General features: G+C 34.8%; 3 protein-coding genes and 1 long non-coding RNA gene across 6 annotated transcripts; all 4 read left to right on the forward strand.

Moving 5' to 3' along the window:
• Nucleotides 1-4,160: 4,160 nt before the first annotated feature.
• On the forward strand, nucleotides 4,161-26,329 carry LOC143444162 (tyrosine-protein phosphatase Lar-like). Of its 3 annotated transcripts, none has more exons than XM_076943295.1 (29): nucleotides 4,161-4,271; nucleotides 16,811-17,287; nucleotides 17,369-17,674; nucleotides 17,791-17,970; nucleotides 18,054-18,251; nucleotides 18,398-18,627; nucleotides 18,786-18,965; nucleotides 19,053-19,278; nucleotides 19,376-19,472; nucleotides 19,701-19,844; nucleotides 20,130-20,324; nucleotides 20,536-20,639; nucleotides 20,915-20,990; nucleotides 21,287-21,354; nucleotides 21,431-21,594; nucleotides 21,719-21,815; nucleotides 21,954-22,036; nucleotides 22,191-22,325; nucleotides 22,414-22,554; nucleotides 22,757-22,905; nucleotides 23,132-23,267; nucleotides 23,335-23,441; nucleotides 23,524-23,621; nucleotides 24,702-24,748; nucleotides 24,879-25,010; nucleotides 25,305-25,445; nucleotides 25,663-25,796; nucleotides 25,889-26,024; nucleotides 26,133-26,329. In XM_076943295.1, the coding sequence occupies exons 1-29, from the start codon at nucleotides 4,193-4,195 to the stop codon at nucleotides 26,208-26,210; spliced, it is 4,338 nt and encodes a 1,445-aa protein (XP_076799410.1). In that variant the 5' UTR covers nucleotides 4,161-4,192; the 3' UTR covers nucleotides 26,211-26,329. The 3 variants fall into 3 exon arrangements, with proteins under 3 accessions (XP_076799410.1, XP_076799407.1, XP_076799409.1); XM_076943292.1 differs by lacking the exon at nucleotides 4,161-4,271 and adding an exon at nucleotides 16,355-16,658; XM_076943294.1 differs by lacking the exon at nucleotides 4,161-4,271 and adding an exon at nucleotides 16,357-16,658 and having other exon boundaries at nucleotides 21,440-21,594.
• LOC143461651 (uncharacterized) lies at nucleotides 4,987-6,216 on the forward strand. Its single transcript, XR_013118067.1, has 4 exons — nucleotides 4,987-5,288; nucleotides 5,405-5,584; nucleotides 5,668-5,865; nucleotides 6,012-6,216. It is a non-coding gene; the product is annotated as an uncharacterized LOC143461651 (long non-coding RNA).
• On the forward strand, nucleotides 6,674-8,910 carry LOC143444170 (uncharacterized). Its single transcript, XM_076943304.1, has 5 exons — nucleotides 6,674-6,893; nucleotides 6,991-7,087; nucleotides 7,810-7,953; nucleotides 8,224-8,418; nucleotides 8,630-8,910. The coding sequence occupies exons 2-5, from the start codon at nucleotides 6,996-6,998 to the stop codon at nucleotides 8,742-8,744; spliced, it is 546 nt and encodes a 181-aa protein (XP_076799419.1). The 5' UTR covers nucleotides 6,674-6,893; nucleotides 6,991-6,995; the 3' UTR covers nucleotides 8,745-8,910.
• LOC143461626 (tyrosine-protein kinase SRK3-like) lies at nucleotides 9,076-11,037 on the forward strand. Its single transcript, XM_076959411.1, has 7 exons — nucleotides 9,076-9,151; nucleotides 9,285-9,552; nucleotides 9,738-9,851; nucleotides 10,005-10,162; nucleotides 10,240-10,395; nucleotides 10,472-10,686; nucleotides 10,905-11,037. Exons 1-7 carry the CDS (start codon nucleotides 9,137-9,139, stop codon nucleotides 11,020-11,022), a joined length of 1,044 nt encoding a protein of 347 aa, XP_076815526.1. The 5' UTR covers nucleotides 9,076-9,136; the 3' UTR covers nucleotides 11,023-11,037.
• Nucleotides 26,330-26,429: the final 100 nt, after the last annotated feature.

Here is a 26,429-nt window from a genome sequence, read left to right on the forward strand (position 1 = left end):
GTCAAGTGCAAGGTGCTTAACCTGTTTCAACTCCATGATCGAATCGTCGTTAACGAACGGGAAAGTTATGTAGAAGACAAACTACCGACTTCAATTGTAGATGATTTATGGATCCACTATTACTTAGCGCTTGCTTATTACAGCAAACGTCTTTTCAACAAAACGCTGACAACGTTCAAATGGATTGATGATCAACTTCTAATTTATGTGGTGCTAAAACCAGAAGTGATTTATGATGCAGCGGAGCGTGTAAAGTTTTTTGAATCGTATTCAAGAAGCACTTCATCTCATCAAACGAGTCAGTTCTGAAATTCAAACTTCCAACTTAATTGGAAGTGCGAAATATTGTTGTGAAAACCAATTGACTCCTCGAGCTAGTAATATGTGCTTTTGGAATTTCTTAAGAATTCAAATGATGCTGATCGGCCAACAAAGGAGTTGTACAGGAAAGACTGTTTCCGCTTGCATAGTTCATGTTTATAGTTTATATGATCTCGGCAATTACATGACGCAGTAATTAACAAAGCAAAGAGATCAGTTAAACCTTGCGAACAACACAATGCTTCCGTCAACTGCACGTGTTAATGTTGTCGCTTGCTGCAGCCACAACAGTTTTGTGTCGTAATTTCACTTTCTTTACACGAATGTGCATGCGCGTTTAGTGCTAAAAACCTCTCCCAGAAGGCAAAGCGCAACATAGAAAAGGATGACAGTCAAAGAATGGCATCAAAAGATGACATTGATTTATTCAGTAAAATTTTCTCGCGGCCTAATTCGGGCTTCAAATAAATTTTCGGGTTCCAGTTAACAATATATGGCCCGTTTACAGCTTTGATTTGGTTGGTTCGATAAACGAATAATATCCAAATTATCCAAACTTTCAATTTTAATTCTCAGCTTGGCTCACTGTGCACTATACCAGTGTTTTTATACCAGTATATTCAATATTCTAACTGCGCTAGCAGCCTAGCACTAGTTTTCTGATGATTCAAACCCATAATCAGAATGAAATCTATGACGTCACAAGGAGAGCCAGGTTTAGGCACTACACCGGTTCAATAAGTGTCTGTGAGAAACCGAACTGGAACCAGCGTGTCCTGAAGAATTAAAAAATATAAGTTGAATAGATTTCATTTAAGTTACTTCTTAATTGATGTAACAATGTGGACAGTTACGAATTAATTACTGAGCTTGATTATTGTTGTGTTGCAGAAGTAGCGCATGACTTTGAAAAGTTAAAAAGACAGTCTATTATGATTTTTCAGGAGATATGCTGTACCTAATAATAACTATATTTTATTATAACTTTATAACTGCAAAAGTTAAAAATAAAATGAGTTTCTAAATTTGGCCTATTTACGTTGGAATCTGCAGACAAAATTTCTTTTCAAAAGTTAAGATTTCTTCAGAATGCGTTCACTATATTTGGTCATTCTGAGATGTGTATTCGAAAACGTAGCTTAACTCAAACGAGGCTAAAATATTTTTCATTTCATTTGCATCTACAATTGTACATCATCATGAAAACATGCAATTTGCTGCAGTGTATCAAAGGACGATTTTGTTTATCATTTGAATGTTAATTGTTTAAGACTAAGTTACCCAAACCGAAAACAGATTAAAAAAAGCTTACTATAAAATATCTGCTATAAAACTTTTATAAAAAAGTAATATATGCACTGAACTTCGTTTCCTTGTGCAAAAAAACTAATTACATCAGTTAACGTTAAACGTTTAAACCACACTAAGTTTAGTCTTTTTAGTTCATTTTCACCTTTTCACCAAAATTAATAATAAATCTGTCACTAATCAACGAAACTATACTTCTATATGGCTTACCGTCGCCACTCAAAGTAGGCTTGACATTTATTAAGTTACAATGAATACACGAATACAATAGAGCAATAGGCTAAATTAAGAAAAAAATTCTTCTTGCCAGCCGCTGACGAATAAGTGTTATCGGAAAAAAGAAACGAGAGCAACAATATTTGTAAATATATTGCGGTACAGGCCCTAATGTGCAAAAGTTTGTTTTGTGTGGTTACTGCTGTATATAAAAAGCATGTCATGTGTATATTTAGAACGCAACGAGATATGATAAAATAAAGGAAATTCTGACCGATTAAAATAATTGAGTTGGGACAAGCAGAAAATTTGATAGTGCCTCTCAAGAATCTCTGATCAGTACTCACTGCAAGCGTATTGAGAATCACTGAAACAGGTGGAGAAGTTCAAGTATGTGGAAGTGCAATTCATGAATGATGGAAGGCAGAACACTGAATTAGACACCCGAATTGGTAAAGCAAGTGCAGTCATGCGTGAGCTCCAATGTTCGGTCGTCATGAAGCGAGAGCTATCTAAGACCGTAAAGCTCTCAATTTATAAGTCAGTTTTCCTTCAATTCTCACCTAGGGTCATGAATCTTGAATAATGACCGAATGAGTGCGCTCACGGGTGCAGGCTTCATAAATGGGAGTTTTAAGAAGGATTTATGGCGTAATGCTACTAGATCAAATGCGAAGCACAAAAATCCGTAAATCTCTAAATGCTGAGCCCTTACTTCTTTGAATTGAAAGTATGAAACCAATTACAATGGTTTGGTCATGTCACCAGAATGCCTCGGAAAAGATTTGCAAACCAAGTCATGCTTGCCACACCAACCGGTAGAAGACCAGCCGGTCCACTAAGAACCAGGTGGTACAATTACATCACTGACCTAGCCTGATCACGACTAGGTATTCCTTTAGCTGAACTGGGAGAAGTATCGAAAGATCGCAAACTGTTCCGAGAGCTCCTGGAGCTGCCGCCTTCACGACCCTCCTGAGAGGAAAAAGTGTGTTTCAAAAAAGGGAGAAATAAAAAGTTTCATAACTCAACAATATTACAGGAACCTGAATAAATAAGGAAATTATTTCTGCTTTTATCTCATGAAGAAATGTTATTTCGTGTTAAATTTGGCTTAATGTGGTTTATAGGTGGGACGCTCTTTATGTTGCTAAAAGAGCGATGATAGAATCCAAAGGAATAGCTTGTTGTGTGGTTTTACATATGCAAATACTGTACCTTTTTTAGGGCATATAAATTTTGTTAGCAATTTCACAACTTTGCCGCAGTTAGGTTTCATGTAAAAATATGTAAAGTCCTGGGAGCAATTTATATGGAAAGACGTGTACAGTAGGTCCGTCCAACACCCAAATTATAGTCTGTGTTTAGCATATAAGCTAAACCAACAATAGACAACGAAACTGACGCATGGGTAAACTGCAATTTGCAAACATCGTACGCGGAAGAATAGTTTAAAAAAAGTATGTCTTGGTAGAATAATGTGACGAAAATTAATTCAAATAAATTTGGCGTAGCCTACAAAAAAACAGTATAAAGTTGTTGTCAGTGCTAGAAAAAATTGAGTATACAGTAGGCCTCGGCTAACACAAACGCAGTTTTATTTTGCTTTTCTTTCTTTAAATTTAATTTTGTTTAAATATTATAGGTAATTGTATAATATCATACGCATATTGTGTTTGTAAAAACTCATAGTGTATCAACATTTGAGCTTACATGGTAATGTAAGTATAAGTAAAGAATGATTTCAACAAATAAAATCGTTATATGAAAACTAAAGCGCCTTAAAATATTCAGTAAATACTAAAATAAAGCTATCTCTTAGGTTACTTGTAAATCATGAGATACTCATTAAGCCTATAGTTCAGAATATGTGAGCCTAAAACTTGCTATTGTAAGCATTTCAATCAATGAAAATCCATTCAGTTTCGAGAAAGTTTCGTCACTAAAGACAGGGTATTTTTCGCCACAGGCATTTAATGTACGGTTGGTCACGAACAAAAAGGATATGGTTACATCCAGAATATCCTAAATGTGAGAAGCCACTGCATACCTATCAAAAGTAATAGGAAAACTAAATGTTAAAATTTGAATCCAGCAAAGCTTCAAAGAGTACGTCAAGTTTATAACACAATTTTCAGGGGAAGTAAGAGAGTTAGAATGCAAATATTAAAAACAAAAAAGCGTTGCAAATAAAACTATCTCAACAAATGTGAAACAGTGGGAAAGAAAACAAAGGCAAAGCACTTTACACAATAACGCTGCTGGTGGAGAGAGTCAAAGCTTACACTCTATAAGCACAATTTACGGCAGCGTTGCTGCAATAGCGCTGACCACAACGTTGTGAAGAATGCATTTACATCAAACATTATTATACACTTGTAAATGCTTCTTGCTTGTCCTAGTCGTGGTTTCACATTGTTATGGAGGCAAGTATAAACGACCGTTGCACTACGTTAAATTATAACATTAATCTGGTTAAAAGTTGGTAAGTTTCGTAACTAAAGTGTTAATTCTAAACTAAATAAAAATATTCCAAAGCAGTCTACTTAATTAAATTAACTGGAATTACCATTTGCAGAGTACACGTTTTAACACAATGGATTCAATATATCGCTTTTCAATGATTCTCTAAAAACGTGGAACGAAGCAAAGGCAGCTTGTGAAGGTATGAACGGAGAACTTGTAAATATCTTGTCTCAAGAGCTTCAACGAAATATAACCGAACTGTTGAGACAATGGCAAGCAAATATAAATACTGACGACTTCGGGGGAACATGGCAATCAGGTTACTACACCAGTGGCCTACAAAGCGAAAATAATGCAGCACGATCCATATGTCGATTTCAATGGGGCAATGGTGACTCTATATCAAACGTGGGAGATGAAAACAGCAATGGATATCAACATTGGTATCATACAGAACCGAATTATGGCGGATATCCACCATATTGTTTGGCTGTCAGTGCTGTAGATGTCTTCGGCAATGGCTATAAAAATGGACTTGGTTATTGGGTGGATGGCGGATGCGACACACTAAAATATTATATTTGTCAAGGTATCTTAAATACTAAAATAAATTTAAAAAGTATATAACTCCTAGATCTCATCATCCATTATAATACTAACATTTCCTTTAGTTACAGCAAAACTTTTAAACGCAACATCGACGTATCCTGTGACAGGAGATCAGTTTACGCTCACATGTGAAGTAGTTGTAGTCCCGCCAACAACAGTTGTTTGGAAAATAAGTCAAACTTCTTCAGAAAGTAATATTCCTTCCGACGGGTCAATCTTTCAAGTGATAAATGAAAAATCCGGTGACATCATTGTGAGTCGGTTAAATGTGAAAACTGCAGGATTATGTTTGGGACCTTCTACAACTTCTTGTTGGTTGAAAAATAGTTTGACGGAAAACAAGCTTCATGAATTCACAGTGAACCAAGGTAAACTTAATATAGTTGATCTTGTGGCTGTTACTAATATAACCTCATAAATCAAATAAGTAAATAGTGGTTGATGATGCGTAAATAAACGAAGATTTTATTTCCGTGTTCTGCAGAACCATATGACGTCATTGGAGAAAATTACTACATATTTAAATCCCCGGACCTGAGTCTGACTTACTTTGAAAGAGAAAACGATTGCAACAAAGTGGGAGGAAATCTTGCTTCCATTCGTGATGCGTTCACTCAAAGCTCGTTGGAAACGAAGTTGACAAGTTTAGATTGGCGAGCAAGAGGTTCTGTGTAAAAATACCTTGCGCTAATAAGAGTTTAGTTTAATTGAACATGTATGTTTATTGTTTATGTTCTGATATAACAGCTTGGATTGGTTTAAAAAGATTGGACAATGGCTCATGGATTTGGCCAAATTATGAAATTGTTAACTATACAAACTGATCAAATGAAATTCGTCCTGAAAGTTGCACTGACTATGGTTATATGAGCTACCAAGATAATTGGAAGTGGAAAAATTTAGGATCGGGCACCCATAAAGCTAACTACATCTGCGAAGTATCAGGTACAGTATGCCAAAAATAAAAACGTATAGAGGTTTCTGTATAAATTTAAGTTATTGTATTTAATGTTTAATTTTATTTTCATATGACATCGGAGTTTTATTTGTTGTGAAGAATTATTAAATCAAACAGAATTTATTTGCTGCAGGAAAACTTTCCTACGTCGTTGAAACCCAATCTTGTACGACAGAATCAAATAAAACTTTAACAGTTATTTTTAATCCAAGCAATGTCGGATTAAATCACAGTATCACGGTATCGGCACTCAGCAGCTTCACAGACCATACATTTTTAGTTCCACAAAGAATAAACCAGAACAATGAAAAGAATTCAAGAACCTTTACACATCTGAAGCCACGAACAAAATACAACATCTCGGTAATAAGATAATTACAACTCTTGACTAGATATGATGAATGATATTTTATACCATAATATGTTCTGATATTTAACAAATTGTAGTAGAAGTTCATAAGTATAGACTGCATTGCCAATGTAAATGTTGATTGGAAGGAAAAGTTTCCAATTACTTTCAGGTTTCGTTGGCCAGCAAGTTTTGCACCAGATCCGTTGAAACCAGCCAAGAAGTGATAACTGGTTACACCATTCCTCAGATGGTTCCAAGCGCGACTGTCTTATTTTATCCTGAAAATGGAACTTGTTTGGTGGAATGGAAATGGCCAGAAGAAAGCATTCCAACATTGCAAAACTTCGTCGTAAAAGATAGATTTTCGCTTTTCACATAGTCAATTTATCATCGAAGTGTGTATAGCTATACAAAAAACTTCCTTTTCCAATTTCCAGATTTAAGTGAGTACAACCCCAAGTTTTACAAAAGAACAAGACGCTGCAAGCATTACTGACGCACTCCAAGAACAAAACGAAATAATCAATTCTACGTTGGACAAGCGATCCAACTTATTTCAAACTCTTCCCAATCGAATTTATAAAATCAAGATATTTGCCCAGTCCTGCGCAGGAGACGGCGAGTTTGCCCATGCAAATGGAGAATGTAATTCACCAAGAAGCGGTAAGTTGCAAAAAAGCATCGCAGCATAACTAAAAGAAAAGAAACTGAAGCATTATCAAATATGCAGCACTGTATTACAACAACTATATTTTAACAGTTCCAATGTCACTGCCAGAACTTCTGACTGCTCAAGAGTCCAATGATGATGTATCGATAATGTTTCCTCGTCCGGATGAAACAAACGGACCAATCAGGTTAAAAAAATTGCTTGCTGAACTATTCTACAGCAAAGCTTCTCAAACTGCATGAGATTGTAAAAATTTCAACCTGTGTAAACAAAGTACTTGTAATTTCATCAACAATTTAACACTGTCCGCAGTAACACAATACTTGTTTGGTGCTTGTGTGATTACAACAATATTTATATTTATATAATATTTATTATTATTATATATTTTATTATTATATTATTATTATATATATTATATTTAATTATGCAAAATTCAAGATAAACTTGAATAACTATGGCACACATTCATTAACGCTTTCAGCAGTCATCATGTTTCATTTACAGGAGACAACATAGCAGAGTGTTGCATGGGTAAATGACTCTTAATTTTCTCGTGAAAACTAAATACGACTAAATGAATTTGTCGGAGTTTGCAAATATTTATAATGTATCATTGGGCCTATATATTTTTTGCGCTCGTATAGTTGCATTAGTGTAAATAGGATGCACGTTTTAGGAAAACTTAAAAATTTTCAAGTTTTTACACATCAAATTCACAAACTTAGGATTTTACTCTGAAAAAAAGAAAAGTTATCTTGGAGAAAATAGGTTTTTATTAAATGGGTGAAAATTTGAAAAGCCACGCTTTTTCGGAAGGCTTGCTGCAAATGCTTTAACTACGAACAATGAAAATTGATCAAAAATGTAAAAGCCGTGCATGCTTAAAGGATATTTCATTCCATTTAGCTGTTACTTTCTCGTTGGCCAATATCAAGATCATAATATTTCTGGGCCAGCAAATTTCTCCGACTCGTTGTTGGACGAATTATCATTGAAGCAAGCTGATGCCGTGGAACCAGGGCAACCATACGTTGCGTTAGTAATGCCAGGGTAAGAAGAATGCGTTAAATTTACATTGTGGAAAAACGTGAAGTTGAATTATTCTTGATCATACATTCAATAAGACGAAGGACTAGTATTGTTTGTTAAGTTACTTATCTCGCCAAGGCCTTACTGTACAGTCAGTTTCTGAATACATTTCAATCAAGAATTATTATCATGGTCTAGTGGCAGGCAAAACAAGCTTGCAAGTTCCTTACCGAAAGCGGCAAAAATTATTCGCAAAAACTTAAATTATGTTGATATTTCTCATCCATCCAGTTCACTTGAGTCGATGATAAAAGTAAAAGTGGGAGATGGACGAAGAACAAGTTGTGACGTCAATCTCCTTACAAATCTAACCCCCTCCCCAGTTCAAACTAGTACCAGGTCGAGAAGAATGACAACCGTCAATAAATCAACGACAAAAATATACAATGCTACCAATGTGATGCTCACTCCAAATAAATATTACAGGTATTTATTTTGAAGGTTTAAATTGAATCTTGTTTATCAGCAAATCACTGGAAACAAAACGGTCTTACCCTCATCAACACGTTAGATTTGGTTTCATAAAATATAAACATGTGTTACGATGTTTAATGGTTGACACATCAACTTAAGCTCATAAGCTTTTTTTATACAAATTTTCACGTTTTCTGAAATTTCGCCATTAACCATTTTTCAGCTTCTATCGGGTCACTTCTACTCCACTGGACAACGGGTCAGTGGGCTATGTGGCTAGCCAAATAACAGTTACTAAGATCCAGAAATCAACTCAACAAGCACAAGGTAAAATGTAAACGTTCAGTTAGTTCAAAATATATCCTCAACTTTGCTTTCAAAAACATTTTTTTCAAACATTTAAGCTAAAGCCTGCTGATAAAAATGAAACAATTTTTATTTTTATGCTAAACGTAACCTGTGTGATGTTTAAGATATATGTAATATTTCATATATTAATTAAGTTATTTTGCATTTTCACCATCTAAAAGTATATTCAAGTGTAATAGTCTACCCGAAATTGCGCAAGTCATTCAAAAGTGAGAATGCCTGGGTAGCATGTCACATAACCTATTTAATGTTTTACTTAAAAAACTTTATTTTATTTCTTTTCGAATTGGTTAAAAGATTTCATCTCTTCTTATTGGCCAATTTTTATTGCAATTGGGTCATTGCTGGTTGTTATTGGAGTATGCATTTGTGTGAGGTGATCTTTAATTTTGTTTAAAACTCTGAAAAAAAATAGTAGCCGATATAATTTTATATTTCAATTTATTTAACTAGTTTACTTCTTTACTAAATTTAGTGCAGATCTACACTAAACATGATTAATTTTGTAGGCGAAAATATTTTTTCAAAAATGTTTCTGCTGGTTCAGTTCAGCAACGGAACTTAAGGTCAACAGATACCTCGAGGTCACAGGTCTGCCAGCAGTAGAGTTCAACAATATTAAAGTGACATCCAACGTGGAAAATCCAACTATCATAAATATGAAAGATATAGAAATGTTGCAAAAACTGGGAGAAGGAAATTTCAGTGAAGTTTGGAAAGTGAAAATAAAAGATAGACGGTTTGCAGCCAATGAAGCTGCTGCGAAAAGGATTAAAGGTAAGCTAGATAAGAAACGAAGGAAAACATAAATGGTTAACATGCATACGTTCACCCCTTAAATAAAAATAAATCCATACTGGTAAAAGTATTTGATTTTGAAGCAAATCATTTGTAATAGAGTATATTTTATTGCCAAATGTGTTAGACATTTTAATAAGGAAACTTTCTCTTGAAATATGCAGGTCAAAACATTACTGTTGCAGAAATGGATGAATTTGAGAAAGAATTACAACTTATGAATGTAATTGGACGAAATCCGTTTGTTGTTCAGTTTTACGGGGTTTGCAAAAATGACAGTAAGAAACTTTTTAAAACTACTGAACCATCAACTTTCACATATTGTTGACATTTTTCCTGTTTGTAATCTGTTAATACATTAAATGCATGCTTGCATAATACATAAATACGTGCATGTGTAAGTTTATAAGCTGTTTAAGTGCTGTTTATAGGTGAAGTTTTAGCAATCACTGAACTTCTTCATTTTGGAGATTTACATCAGCATTTGATAAAGTGCAGACCTTCTCAGCATAATTTAGATACTGGATATGAAGAAATTTCACCAATTGGAACAAAAGAAATGATCCGATTTGCTCAAGATATTGCTCAGGTTTGGATTTTGATCTGGTTAAGAAATCTTCGTTTTTCTCTGTTATATGTTTCACTTTTGGAACTGATTTTCTTCAGGGAATGGAGCATATTTCTGGTCTTGGGCTTGTACATAGAGACCTTGCTTGCCGAAATGTGCTGCTTGACTCTAATTACCGATGTAAAGTGTCGGATTTTGGACTTTCGCGGCAAGTTGACCAATCGGACGGTGTATACTTCAAAAGGAATCTTAAAGTAAGGTTTGAGATAAACTTATGTGAATAATAATATTTGCTTGTAATGAATGTTATAAGAGATTTTACATTTTTAGGGAGCTAAACTGCCTTGCCGGTGGATGGCGCCAGAAGCATGGTTTGATCAAATTTATTCGAGTTCGAGTGACGTATGGTCGTTTGGTGTAACTGTGTGGGAAATTGTTGCCTTTGGATACACTCCTTATAAAGAACTGAGTGGAAGTGAATTACAGCTTAAAGTATTGAATGAAGGATACAGACTGCATCAACCTGTTCACTGTCCCCTGCCATTGTAAGAATAATTTCGTTGCATGTCGATTGATAGAACATTTGAAAAACTTGTGAAAATTTGGCCGCCAATGACCAACCAAAACCTTAAATTGTCAGTTCATGAGAATTGTAGTCTTCAAGTTTTCACGCATTTCTCAACATTGACACCTCGAACATCGCTTGGATTATGTTCTGGCTTATTTGTGTATTTTCTATTTTTATTAAGATTCCTTGTAATAGGTACAACATGATGTCAACATGCTGGAAGATACCGCCCCAAGAAAGACCTTCTTTTTCAAACTTGACCAGAATTTTAGCTGATATGTTCTCAAATACTGAGGTAGTAGCCAATACCTGACTACACCATTTATATACAACTTGTTTAATGTTCATCAGTTTTAAAAATATCTTAAAAGCTTTAAACCAAAAAAAATCTTAATGAGTTATAATAGAGCCATAATAAAGATGGTTTTATCTGTTTTGTAATATGTAATAAATTGTATTATAAACAGAACTACAATCCGATTTATGAGAATTTGCAAACAGAAGAGCATCTTTACACTGATGTCAATATTAGAAATGTTGGATTTTCCATTTTCTAATATCTACATTTTTATATTTTGAGCTGGATATTCCCAATTAAGTTCCTTTGTTTCGGGTGGTGGACGTAAATGTTTCTGGTAAATGTGTTTATTTTATCCTGTAAAAAGTCTTTATATATAGTTCATCGAGTCCTTCATTTATCACCTGCTTCATAGTCATGTACTTATAGCTGGTGGTAGTAAGAAATAAATTTTATATAATATGTAATAAGATATTGCAGTTATCATATAAAATTATAAATATTTGAGGGTTTTACTTGCAAACTGCGTTTTGGAATAGTTATGGTCAAATAAAAAGTTAGAGTGACGAAATTACGTCAACTGTTATTAATTTCTTTCTATTTTACTGTTTTTATAATATTGTAATTGTTTGTTTATAAGATGCGATCAATGTTTCAATAGATTTTGGTTTTAGTTAGTTATGACTGTTATACTCTCACGTTTCGCACCTTATATTTTCTTATCAGTAGTTTCACATTTATCCAATCGAAGAATAGAGACGGGCAACCACGCGTTAAGTAGACAACGAATACGTGAGTTAAAAATGAAAAACCGACAGTGATCAATAATAATAATGAACGTTCTCATAAACGCCACAAATAAGCGAAACTTCCCTAACTTAAAAGCGAACAACAGGTCATAATGCTGTGCCAAACCACGGTGAAGGATTGAAAAACAAAGTAATATTGATTTGTTACCTCAGGAATGTGTGGAGTGTGCTGAAATGTGTTTGATACACGTGTCTGAGCGTAGTCAAGTAAAGGCAGTAAATGTAAATGACTTGATCTGATATGGGACTGGAGCTGGATGATTTGGTTACGACTCTGAGTAAAGGTACAGGAAGCGCTTGGCAAAGTTCGTCTCAACCAGTGCAAATTGCTCAAAGCGGCAAACGAATGGACCACTTTAAAACAACGTAAGTAAAAATAGTAAAACCAACGATCAATCACAAACACAAATGCTACACAATACGTAAAAATAAGCCGAATAACGTAATTATAAAAGCAATACAACCCATACAGTTTTGCTATAAAATAAATGATATAGTGACCACAGATACAGATTATTAAGCTAAGATAGAATCGAAAGTTGGATGCAAAACAATTTTCATTTTTGGTCTTGAAAATAAGCTTAAATGATGAAAAATGAATGAAAATAAAAATAACCAAGAACTAAATAAAACTCTAAGGAGGTTTCCAAAAAGGCGACATTCCAGAACAACTTTTGCAGAAATGGCTCCAGAGACGTTTTGGATGTCATTCTGCCAATTACGTAAGTTTTTAAGCAAAAAAAATGCCAGAATAATGATTTATTTACTATTCATTATTACAGGAATATCGCAACCGTTGTTTCAGCAGGTATAGATTATCATTTAATGGTGCACCGCGGCACCAACTATACTGTGATTAGACTACACCCTTCATCTCAACAATATTTATTTACGTCCTCACACATTAAACAGAACAAAGCTTTGTCGGGCAAAGGTGCAGACAATCAGTGACAACGCATAGAATATGGCATTCTTAAAAAGTTACGAACCCGAAAAAAGCATGTTTGAAAATACTCGACTTACAATACAGTAGGTATGAAAAAAAGCAACGCAAATGTGACGTGAATAGAGAGGGTAGTTTGCACCGCGTTAAGGCGTTTAACGTGCGGTTGGTCATGAACATAAAGTAAATGGTTACATCCAGAATATCCTGAAGAAAATGTGGGAAATCACTGCATACATATCACAAGTAATAAGAAGAGTAAAGGTTGAAATTTGAATCCAGCGAAGCTTCAAAAAGTATGTTAGGGGAAGTAGGAGAGCAGCTTTTGTAGTAAAACGGTGCAAAGAGAAAATTTCAAAATTAAGTGGTCTTTGTAGTTATGATTTCTGAGTTAAAATGCAAATATTAAAAATGAAAAAGCGTTGCAAATAAAATTGTCTCAACAAATGCGTAAAAGTGGGAAAAAGAATTAAGGCAAAGCATTTTGGTTTCATAGTGTTTGCACACACGCGTGATTGCACCCACACACAACAGCACACTTCCGGGCTTTGGGACCGCAAGAAACAAGTACTGTAATGCATAAGCAACTACGTTACGTACGTACCATGGATAACAGTTAAACAATTTAGGAAAACATATTTAGCTTAACAAGTGGGTTACACGCATAGATATAATATAAACACCATATCGTTTATAAATCGTGTTCATATTATATCTATGGTTCAATGCAGTAGATGAGCTTTGTTTGAGTTTATACAACAAAATAAAAGCCAGCAAGAACGCAAAAAAAAATAAATAAAAACATAGAAACAAAAAACATGTCAACAGTTTATGGAGAAGAAAATATTTATCCAATCGAAGAATAGGGACGTGCAACCACGCACAACATAAACAACGAATAGGTGAGTTAACAAATGAAAAAACCAACAGTGATCAATAATAATGAACGTTCTCATAAACGCCTCGAATAAGCAAAACTTCCCTAACTGGAAAGCAAACAATGAGTTACTATATTGTGCCGAACCACGGTAAAGGATGGATACCTGTATGACAATGATGTGACAAATATTCTTGAATCATGATTTATTTACCATTTATTGTTACTGGAATATCGCAACCGTTTTTACAGCAGGTATAGATTATCATTTAATGGTTGCACCGCGGCACCAACTATACTGTGATTAGTAGGGATGTGCCGCGAGGAAGATTATTTCGGTTCGTGATGCGAACCCGAATATCTTGAAGGTCGACACAAACGAATCCCGAATCTATTCGTATTAGAACCAAACATTAAAATTTCATCCAAATGTTGGCAAGTCTTGCTTGTAACATGATGTAATCGATAAAAAACCGCTTTATTTCGAAAAGTAGTGGTTAAAAACGATTGAAAAAGCAAAATCGTTAGGAAAAAGACCTTCATTGTAAGTACTGTTGACTCTAGTTTAGCATTGTCGGGAAATTGGATCATCATTTTTAACAAAAGTCAGTAAATTTATAAGTAATGTTGTATTTAGTTCGCCATTGCTGGTATTCGTGTTCGCCCGAATCTTTCATAAAGGCCATATTCGGCGAATCTATTCGGGTTTGGGTTCGTATCGGCGGTTCGTATCCCTAGTGATTAGACTACACCCTTCATCTCAACAATATTTATTGACGATCTCACACAACAAACAGAACAAGCTTTGCATAAAACTTCAACAAATTTTGAAAGTTTTAAGATTATTTTATTTACTCATTTAAAAGGTTAGTTTTTCCAAATTGTTTTGAAATGAAATTCTACTTTTACGTTAATTTAACTACGGTTTTTGCATCAAACAGATCCAAGCGTAAGACATTTTGCTTTTGAACAAAAAATACACGGTTTTAAGTGATTAGCTTATTATGTAAATCACAATGTGCCCACGAAAAACTTTCACATGCAAGGTTTCCGATTTTCGAGATTCTTGTAATATATATGCGACTCATTTGTCAAGACGACTTTGCATTAGAGTGCTAGGTATTATGGGATCATGAAAGAATATGCAGCGGTTCTCGAAACACGTTTACGAGGCATGAGGCGATTTGTTGCACATATTTCAAACTGTAAACGTCTCGCATATAAGACCTAAAAGCAAACTGTTATTTGAACATGCATATAGGGATTCGTCTTGAAGAATAGAGTGTTTTATACAGTATAATAATGCTATGAAAAATGGGGTTTCATTGTTCTGACACTACTTCCTGGTGGTATTGCGAGCAAAGGTGCAATGTTATTTATAAAACATAAATCATCGTTTGCACACTGTGTCACAATGAATTGATGCAAGCATATCCGCCAGAACCAAAGTAGCTATAGAGTGGTCCATATGCATTCCACCAAAAATGTGCTACAAAAATAGGAAAAAACAATACACAATACAAACAAATAAATCTAATAACAAACCGAGCCTGTAGTATATTATATCTTAAGGCATACCTGGCATATTTGAGGCAATAATCAAAATAATGCCATATGTTTGATGCAGAAAAAAAACACGCCATGACAAAGAGGTGCAAACAAGAACACACGAATTGTGAAACGTAAGCTATGTTGGGGCAAGTGAAAGAGTCTTATGGAAAGTGACTCATTGTGTGACAAAACGAGATTTAAACTGCAAATTTGGCGTAAACTGTACGAATTGTCATTAATGACACACAGAAATGACGTATCAATGCTGTAAACTGTACACGGAAGTTGATTTAGTCTACACAAGAATGTGATTATTTCATTCTAAGTATAGGTCACGTAGCCAGTTATAAGACATAAGCGGTAATAAGATTAGAGAATGGGTATTGTTTTATCGATTTTTTCTCGTAGAATAGTGAAAGTACTGTATTTACAAAACTGATGCGTTGGTATATCGGTAGAACTGGCAACAATAACTGAATATCACGGAAGCAGTGTACTGTACAGTGTACAGGATACCATAGACAGCCAACCTAATCCTATGTATAAGTGTTTAGTGGAAATATTCAGTAACGGATTCGGTTTTAAACCTATTATTGTATAAGAGTGAACAAATTAATGTATCAGGTTTGCAAATTTCAAACGAATTCATGACAGTTTTTAGTGTTTGTAAAACCGCAATTTAAAGTTCCGAAGCTTTTGCAGTTTTATCAAATAAATTAAACTCAACATAAAAAAACATTCGAAAATTTGGATTAAAACTATCTCCATCGTCAAATAAAACCAATAATAATATATACAAAAACAATGCCAATTGGAACTTATTCCGACGTCAATAATGTTATCCTGTTCTAGCTATAAATTACATAAACATTACATATCTTTCATTGCCGGAAAACCGTCGGATTTATTACGTCAAATTAAGTGAGCGTAAAGTTTGGTGTTGCGACCAATTTAAAAAATGACGTCACTGAAAACAGAGTAGTTTCCGCAAAACAAAGGCTCTTGGCGTGCAGTTATCTGGTCACGAACCTGGAAAGTAGCTGTACGAGAATAGAAGGAAGATGACTGAGCCATAAGTATTAAGACGACCAGATGATGTTTGAAACATATAACACAAAATGCGGAGTGAGCAGAGCAGGCCTGCGTACAAATGATGTTGAGCGAGTTTCGACAACCACGTAAAAGGAAAATGTTGTTGTCAGTTAGTTACCTTGGAATATAACGTTGAACATGCTTTGCAGGTTAAGGCAAGAAGATCAAAAGTAAATAAGCTCTACTTATAGACCTAATTCAAGCAAATGTGATACAGTTGGAGAAAGTCAAAGCTTACACCCTATAAGCACAATTTACGGTAGCGTTGTTGTATTTGCGATGACAACAACGTTCTTAAGAATGCATTTACATCAAACACTATTATACACTTGTAAATGCTTCTTGCTTGTCCTAGTCGTCATTTCACATTGTTATGGAGGCAAGTATAAACGACCCTTACACCACGTTAAATTATAACATTAATCTGGTTTAAAGTTGGTAAGTTTCGTGACTAAAGTTCAATTTCTAAACTAAATAAAAATATTCCAAACAATCTACTTAATTTAAATTAATTTGAATTACCATTTTCAGAGTACACGTTTCAACACAATGGATTCAATATATCGCTTTTCAATGATTCTCTAAAAACTTGGGACGAAGCAAAGACAGCTTGTGAAGGTATGAACGGAAAACTTGTAAATATCTTGTCTCAAGAACTTCAAGGAAATATAACCGAACTGTTGAGACAATGGCAAGGAAATATAAATACTGGCCAATTTGGGGGAACGTGGCAATCAGGTTACTACACCAGTGGCCTACAAACAAAAGATATCGCAGGAAGTTGGACATGTCGGTATCAATGGGGCAATGGTGACTCCATATCAAACGTGGGAGATGAAAACAGCAATGGATATCAACAGTGGTATCGAACAGAACCGAATTGTGGCGGATCTCCACCATATTGTTTGGCTGTCAGTGCTGTAGATGTCTTCGGCAATGGCTATACAAATGGACTTGGTTATTGGGTGGATGCCACATGCAACAAACAAAAATATTATATTTGTCAAGGTATCTTAAATACTGAAATAAATTTAAAAGTATATAACTCCTAGATCGCATCATCCATTGTATTACTAACATTTCCTTTAGTTCCAGCAAAACTTTTAAACGCAACATCGACGTATCCTGTGACAGGAGATCAGTTTACGCTCACATGTGAAGTAGTTGTGGTCCCGCCAACAACAGTTGTTTGGAAAATAAGTCAAACTTCTTCAGAAAGTAATATTCCTTCCGACGGGTCAATCTTTCAAGTGATAAATGAAAAATCCGGTGACGTCATTGTGAGTCGGTTAAAAGTGAAAACTGCAGGATTATGTTTGGGACCTTCTACAATTTCTTGTTGGTTGAAAAATAGTTTGACAGAAAGCAAGCTTCATGAATTCACAGTGAACCAAGGTACACTTAATATAGTTGATCTTGTGGCTGTTACTAATATAACCTCATAAACCAAATACGTAAATAGTGGTTGATGACGCGTAAATAAACAAAGATTTTATTTCTGTCTTGTGCAGAACCATATGACGTCATTGGAGAAAGTTATTACATGTTTAAATCCCCGGACCTAAATCTGACTTACTTTGAAAGAGAAAACGATTGCAACAAAGTGGGAGGAAATCTTGCTTCCATTCGTGATGCGTTCACTCAAAGCTCGTTGGAAATGAAGTTGACAAATTTAGATTGGCGAGGAAGAGGTTCTGTGTAAAAGTACCTTGCGCTAATAAGAGTTTAGTTTAATTGAACATGTATGTTTATTGTTTATGTTCTGCTACAATAGCTTGGATTGGTTTAAAAAGATTGGACAATGGCTCATGGATTTGGCCAAATTATGAAATTGTTAACTATACAAACTGGTCAAATGACATTCGAACTGAAAATTGGACTGACTATGGTTACATGAGCTACCATGATAATTGGAAGTGGAAAAATTTAGGATCGGGCACCCATAAAGCTAACTACATCTGCGAAGTATCAGGTACAGTAGACCAAAAATAAAAACGTACAGGGGTTTCTGTATAAATTTAAGTTACTGTATTTAATGTTTAATTTTATTTTCATATGACATCAAAGTTGAATTTGTTGTGAAGAATTATTAAATCAAACAGAAATTATTTGCTGCAGGAAAACTTTCTTACGTCGTTGAAACTCAATCTTGTACGACAGAATCAAATAAAACTTTAACAGTTATTTTGAATCCAAGCAATGTGGGATTAAATCACAGTATCACGGTATCGGCACTCAGCAGCTTCACAGACCATACATTTTTAGTTCCGCAAAGAATAAGTCAGAACAATGAAAATAATTCAAAAACGTTTACAAATCTGAAGCCACGAACAAAATACAACATCTCGGTAACAAGATAATTACAACTCTTGACAAAATAAGATGAATGATATTTTATACCATAATATATTTTGACATTTAAAAACTGGTAATAAAAGTTCATAAGTATAGACTCCATTGCCAATGTAAATGTTGGTTGGAAGGAAAAGTCTCCAATTACTTTCAGGTTTCGTTGGCCAGCAATTTTTGCACCAGATCCGTTGAAACCAGCCAAGAAGTGATAACTGGTTACGCCATTCCTCACATGGTTCCAAACGCAACTGTCTTATTTTATCCTGAAAATGGAACTTGTTTGGTGGAATGGAAATGGCCTGAAGAAACCATTCCAACATTGCAAAATTTCGTCGTAAGGGATACATTTTCGTTTTTCGTATATTCAACTTATCATCAAAGTGTGTATAGTTATACAAAAGCTTCCTTTTTCAATTTCCAGATTCAAGTGAGTAAAACCCCAAGTTTTACAAAAGAACAAGACGCTGCGAGCATTACTGACGCACTCCAAGAACAAAACGAAATAATCAATTCTACATTGGACAAGCGATCCAACTTATTTCAAACTCTTCCAAATCGAATTTATAAAATGAAGATATTTGCCCAATCCTGTGCAGGAGACGGCGAGTTTGTCCATGCAAATGGAGAATGTAATTCACCAAGAAGCGGTAAGATGCAAAAAAGTATCTCAGCATAAATAAAAGAAATGAAACTGAAGCATTATCAAATATGCAGCATTGTATTACAACAACTATATTTTAACAGTTCCAATGTCACTGCCAGAACTTCTGACTGCTCAAGAGTCCAATGATGATGTATCGATAATATTTCCTCGTCCGGATGAAACAAACGGACCAATCAGGTTAAAAAAAACTGTTTCCTGAACTATTGTACAGCAAAGATTCTCAAAGTGCATGAGATTGCAAAAATTTCAACCTGTGTAAACAAAGTACTTGCAATTTCATCAATAAGTTAACACTGTTGTCTGCAGTAACACAAAACTCGTTGCAAATACTTTAACTACGAACAACGAAAATTGATCAAAAACTTAAAAGCCGTGCATGCTTAAAGGATAGTTCATTCCATTTAGCTGTTACTTTCTCGTTGGCCAATATCAAGACCAAGATATTTCTGGGCCAGCAAATTTCTCCGACTCGTTGTTAGACGAATTATCATTGAAGCAAGCTGATGCCGTGGAACCGGGACAACCATACCTTGCGTTAGCAATGCCAGGGTAAGAAGAATGCGTTAAATTTACATTGTGGGAAAATGTGAAGTTGAATTATTCCTGATCAATTGATCATACATTAAATAGACGAAGGACTAGTAGTGTTTTTAAGTTACCTTTCTTGCCGAGGGCTTAGTCTACGCTCAGTACACGCAGTTTCTGAATACATTTCAATCAAGAATTATTATCATGGTCTAGTGACAGGCAAAACAAGCTTGCAAGTTCCATATTGAAAATGGCAAACATCATTCGTAAAATCTTAAATTATGTTAATATTTCCCATCCATCCAGTTCACTTGAGTCGATGATAAAAGTAAAAGTGGGAGATGGACGAAGAACAAGTTGTGACGTCAATCTCCTTACAAACGTAACCTCCTTCCCAGTTCAAACCAGTACAAGGTCGAGAAGAACGACAACCATCAATAAATCAACGACAAAAATATACAATGCTACCAATGTGATGCTCACTCCAAATAAATATTACAGGTATTTATTTTGATGGTTTTATATTGAATCTTGTTTATGAACAAATCACTGAAAACAAAACGGTCTTACCCTCATCAACACGTTTGGTTTGGTTTCATAAAATATAAACATGTGTAACGATGTTTAATGGTTGACACAATAATTTAAGCTCATAAGCTTCTTTATACGGATTTTCACCTTTTCTGAATTTTTTTCATTAACCATTTTGCAGTTTCTATCTGGTCACTTCTACTCCACTAGACAACGGGTCAGTGGGCTTTATGGCTAGCCAAATAACAGTTATCAAGATCCAGAAAACAACTCAGCCAACACAAGGTAAAATGAAAATGTTCAGTTAGTTCCAAATATGTGCCCAACTTTGCTTTCAAAAAGTTTGTTTCAAACATTTAAGCTAATTTTGGCTAATACTAATGAAATGATGTATATTTCAATGTAGGCTAAACTTAACCTGTGTTTGTCTTAAAATATATTTAATAGTTCTTAAACTTATCTATGTCACCATTGAAAATTATAGTTAAGTTTAATAGCTGTAGTTGTGGCATGTTAAACCGTTTCATAATACATTATTTGAAAGCGTTTGCTATGAATAGATATATACTGGTTGATCGGAATAGCTGCGGCTGTCATTTTGATTGTGGCATGCTTGGTTGTTTTCATTTATAAAAGGTTAGTGAAATTTAGACATTTTGTAAAGTTGACGACTGACGCGTTGCAAACTCGCAAAGTTTGCTCAAGTTCTTGCAAAAATACATCAAAATTATTATCAATGAGTGATTTTATTTGAATATAAACCATATGCAACTAAATACTGAGAAACAAGCTGACAAGTTACTGCAGATAAACGCTTCATAACCTATATATACTGTGAACATTGATATGGTATTGTACGAGTTTTATGTTTTGTACCTTGAATTGGCAAGTCTATTTTAACCAGTTGTTAACTAAAATTGTTACAATTTCAGAAAGAGAAGATCAAAAGATGCAATAAATGGTCTTCCGTTAAATGATGTAGAGCTTTCAACTCAACCAGGTAGACAATTATTGCTGCACCATATTGCATTACACCGTATGCGTGCCCGTATTATGTATTTTTATAAAGAAAAAAGTTTTTTTAGCCACAATTGCGGAACCTATCAAATCTACAATATACGAGAACATTCAACCTGGAGAAAACGTTCAAGCCACGAAAGCTATTCCCCTTGTGAATCTAAAGAAAGTTTATTTTTCCCTCACAGCTCCGGGAAGTAAAACTTTGACGGAAGAATTTAAGGTAAGACCGTCTGTGCGTGATATGAGTCATTATATTGCTGATGTTTAGATGCACGTTCTCTATTTCAAATTGAGAACAAGTAATTGGGCAAGAAATAGAAAACATTAATTTGCTATTATTTCAGGGAATTAAGCTTTCGGCGGCAAACATTGTTGAAACAAAACAAGTTGCGGCTCTTGAAAAACATAAGAAGCAAAACAGATACAAGAACATTGTACCATGTAAAAACTATAGCTTAAATATCATTAGGATGTGTAAATGTCAAATGAAAATCGTGATTTATTACGTAAATATCAATCTTTCTATAATGCGACGTGCAACAGCATATGCTATTAGTTGATGAATGCTCGTTGCTTTAGATGACGGCAATAGAGTGATCTTAAAATTACCAGAAACCGAAGCAGACACTGCAAATGACTACATAAATGCATCGTACGTTGATGTAAGTTTTTTGCATAAGCCTATTCCACATATACTACTAGCAAACAGAATTACATATAAAATAATCATACCATTACTGCAAATTCTGATTAATAGTTATGCTTAATTCTGTAAAGCAATGTAGTGATATAAAAGCTAACTTAATTGGTTTGCAGAGTTACCATTTACCTAATCACTTCATTGCAACACAAGGACCACTCGATCGAACCATCTCACATTTCTGGGCTATGATATGGCAGAAGGATTGCAGAGTTGTGGTGATGGTAACAAAACTGGCTGAAAATGGAAAAGTTAGTTTATTTACACCGTGTACCCACGTGCTTATACGCAACACAAATGCTGGCTATTGCAGTTGCTTGGTAACGTTTGTCATTTCAGGTAAAATGTGCGAGTTACTGGCCTGTACCAAACACCACAAAGGTGCATGGAAGTTTGACTGTAACTGCTGCGAGAGAAACTGTTTGGAATGGAACTCATATTGTGAGAAATTTTAAGATGACAAACAAGAGAGAACCCGAAGTAAGCTTACGTGTTCCAAGATATGCTTATATATTGCGCTGGCGTGTTCATACTAAAAAGTGTTATTTATTTAATGTTGCCAACATATGTGCTCTTCAAGTACAAAATAACAAGACCAAAGCATTTCTGCTTTTGACGTGACTACAAAAGCTACTTTAACAATTGGAAGTTACAATGAACTGAACAACATTGTTTTTTGGAGGCCCCACCACGAACCATAACCCACTTCCAGTATACTGGCTGGCCTGATCATGGCGTCCCTGTAACAACTACTGGAATACTGAGACTGCACGATGCCATGATAAAGTCACATGAGCAATACCCTGGATCGCCCATTGTGGTTCATTGCAGGTGTGGTTTATTAGGTCAATCATTAAGGGATGTTATAACTTATTTTACAGTAATGGTTAATGTTTATACACGACTGTACATGTATCGTGTTTATCAAATATAGTAATGCAAGTATTTAGATTTATTTAGGCTGCTAGGAATTGATATAAAGATTGTTGATCGGTAGTTGAGTATAAACAATAGACCAATGTGGTTATAACAAATGACGACACACTTTGCATGACAGTGCCGGGGCTGGTAGAACCGGAACCTTGATTGCTATTCATAGCTTGATAAGACAAATGCAGACACAAGATTTAATCGACGTATACTCTACTGTGATGCAAATGAGGACACAACGTTGTGAGATGGTTCAGACGGAAGTAGGTGAAAATAACAATCAAGCAGAAGTTCTTTGCTAATCATTAATGAATGCCGAAAATTTTTCAGAAACAATATGCCTTTCTTTACAAAGTGATAACCGAGGTACATGTCTGTGGATTTACGGACATAGATGCAAATGATTTAGGATCGAAGATGAACCAACTTGCAGAAGTGTGAGTTATCAAAAAATGGTCACATTTTTTTAAAAGTTTTGGATGCTGTAAATTTGATCCAATTTAAAAAATGTTTGTTAAGATCTAAGAACGAGTTTAAACAACTTGATGTCATTCCACCATCGCAAGCAACACTTGATGCAGGAAACTTAAATAAGAAAAATGATCACAGCAGTTGTTGTATGTACACTGAACGCATGAAACTCTTTTCAATTTGGTAGCGTTTAGACAAATTTCTTAATTTCAAAAGATGTTTTAGTTTTTTTTTTCTCAAAACTCTTACCTTTTATAAAACTCGGATCTTTTGTGCCAATGGAATTTATTATTTTAAAACGCACTAAATGTAAGTCATAAGGTACCTGTACCGAATAAGGCCCGGTCCCTATTAAGGCCCATTGCTCATATTTCGCAAACCCGTGCAAATAAATGAAAGATTTTATCCCTACATAAAAACTAATATAAATTCATGATGGTTTACCTTTTACCAGATTTCATCCCTGTCACGTGATCAACCGATTCGCTAGAGCACAACAAAAATTTGATATTTGCAGTTAAGGTGGTTTTGTTAATTTAGAAAAAAAGTAAGTGAGAATTTGGCCGGTTAAATGAACTGTTGTCAGCCGGCTGAAGTTTTCGTGTAACAACCAACTTAGTGTTGAAAAGGATAATGCACTTTTTTTTGCTAAAATTTTTCTGATGATAAAAATGTGACATTTTTTTCGTGGATGCCACATGCGTCTAATAAGGCCCATACAAGATGCTTGGCTAATTGATGTCCAGACTTCAAGAGTGGTTCCAGTCATCAGTTGGCAAATTGTTGCAGTTACTTTGATGCGCCTAGTGGAATCTTTTTAAATGTTTATACAACTTAAAATGTGAAATTTCTAATAATGTTATATGTTGTCTATTACTATGTTTTGAATAAAAATACTCACAAAATTGGTGGGCCTTATTAGGAGCCTATGTTCCTAATAAGGCCCATTTTTTGGAATTTTTAATTTCTTTATAAAAATTTTTTGGGGGGTTGTCAGGTATTGTGGTTTTAATATGTTGTAGTCATATACCCTCACTAATAGAATACGATTTTTCAGTCTATTCTCATTTATGGTTCTTGAGTTATTTTCAAAAAAGTGTTAGGTGGGCCTTATTCGGTACAGGTACCTTATAGTTTTTATATGTAGGCATAATATAGGCGACCATTCAGGATTCAGGCAAAATGCAAAATCCAGAATTTCTAAGTTTTAACATTTTTATTTTAAGATGAACATTCGGAAGTTAAGGGAATTTACAATGCTGCTTATCTGCAGGTTTTGAATTTTCTTTTTTTTAATTAAACAAATTTCGCAACTTGTAGTAACAAATTTCCGTACCAATTTAACAACAATTTATCATTAAATAAATTAATAACGTTCCTAATCCAAAACCACCTGTTTTTAGGGATACAGCGATTTTTCTGCGTTCATTGCTTCTCAGGGCCCGCACGAAAACCAAGTAAACGTTTTATGGAAATGTGTTTTCGACCAGAATGTTAGCGTCATAGTTGCTCTCTCGCCAATAGACAAAAACTTTGTGAGTATTTATGAAGATGAAAATTGCTAATACTGCTATCTTTAATGTTTAAAGAGCTTTAACATGTTTTACAAGTAGGTTGTACACTAAGAAACAGATGCTTTTATTGGTAATTTGACTGACCCAGCCAGAAGTTTGTTTCTCGCTTAGGCTCTATACATGATGAGTCATCATGTATATATCATCGTTGATGACATATACGATGATTGCGCTGACATTAATATATACTGAATGCCTCCTGGTTTCTACGAGTAGGATAATTTACAAGAATTTTATAAAACATTTTTATTTTAGAATCAAACTCCTTGCTACTGGTCTCTTGAGAAAGGAAGCTCTCAAGTTTTCGGTGACGTTGAAGCAAAGTTGTCTTCAGTGGATGACACGCGCCGTCACGTGACTGTACGTAAAATTGACTTGACGCATCAAGCTGTCACGGTGAGCGATGAGCTAAGTTTTGCGTAAACGTAAATGTCAGGAAGTAAGCAAGCTGGTTTCTATGTGCAAGTTCTTTACAAAATGTCTTGAAAAGAATATAAAAATGTCCAGGTTGACGTGTTTAAAAAGAAGCGAAATCACACACATAGGGTACTCTACCAGCTTAGAAATTAAACCACTACTGTATATAGCGTAAATCAGCCGTCATTGTATACAGAGACGTGTAACTCATATCCACTATCAAGCATGGATGGACGAGAATGAACCCGATTTACAAGAGATAATAAATGTCGTGACCGACGTCGGATTGCTCCATAACTATACTGAGAGCCTTATGCTTGTCCACTGCAGGTACCGACTGTACAACGTGGTTGTGTAGCCTATGTTGTGTTGGAAGCACATTCACAAGAACTTCACAACGTGCTTGAACGTTTAATTTCCAGGGATGGCATCGGTCGAACTGGCGTATTCTGCGCGTTGATGAACTTAATTGAAAGGTTGAAAGCGGAACATAGGATTGACGTCTTCCGCGCAGTGAAGGACTTGAGAGATATGAAACCAGGGATGGTGCCAAGTGTGGTGAGTAAAGAAACAATTCTGTTGATACACTTTGTCATCTGCTAGAGTTTTGCAAAAATATTAATTGCGTGCTATAAACAAGGCTGATAATGACTCTTTTTATTTCAGGAACTTTATAAACTATGCTTCAAGTTATTGCACCAGTATCTCGCATCGTTCGAAATTTACTCCAACTTTTCTGGCTAATGAATATTGCACACATGCTCTATACGCTACTCCATTTTTATTGATTTTGTCAAATAATGTGGACAATAATCAAGCTGTATGCACACTAAAATATTGACTATATATGTTCGTTTATAAAGGAGATCAGGGATTTGACCGTATTTTCTTTTCCGTTTATTTGTGCTGTAGAGATTTTGCTTAATCGTGATTGGTCATTTTTGCATTTGTCAACATTTTAAA

This window comes from Clavelina lepadiformis, chromosome 1, assembly GCF_947623445.1.
Source record: "Clavelina lepadiformis chromosome 1, kaClaLepa1.1, whole genome shotgun sequence".
NCBI lineage: Eukaryota > Metazoa > Chordata > Ascidiacea > Aplousobranchia > Clavelinidae > Clavelina > Clavelina lepadiformis.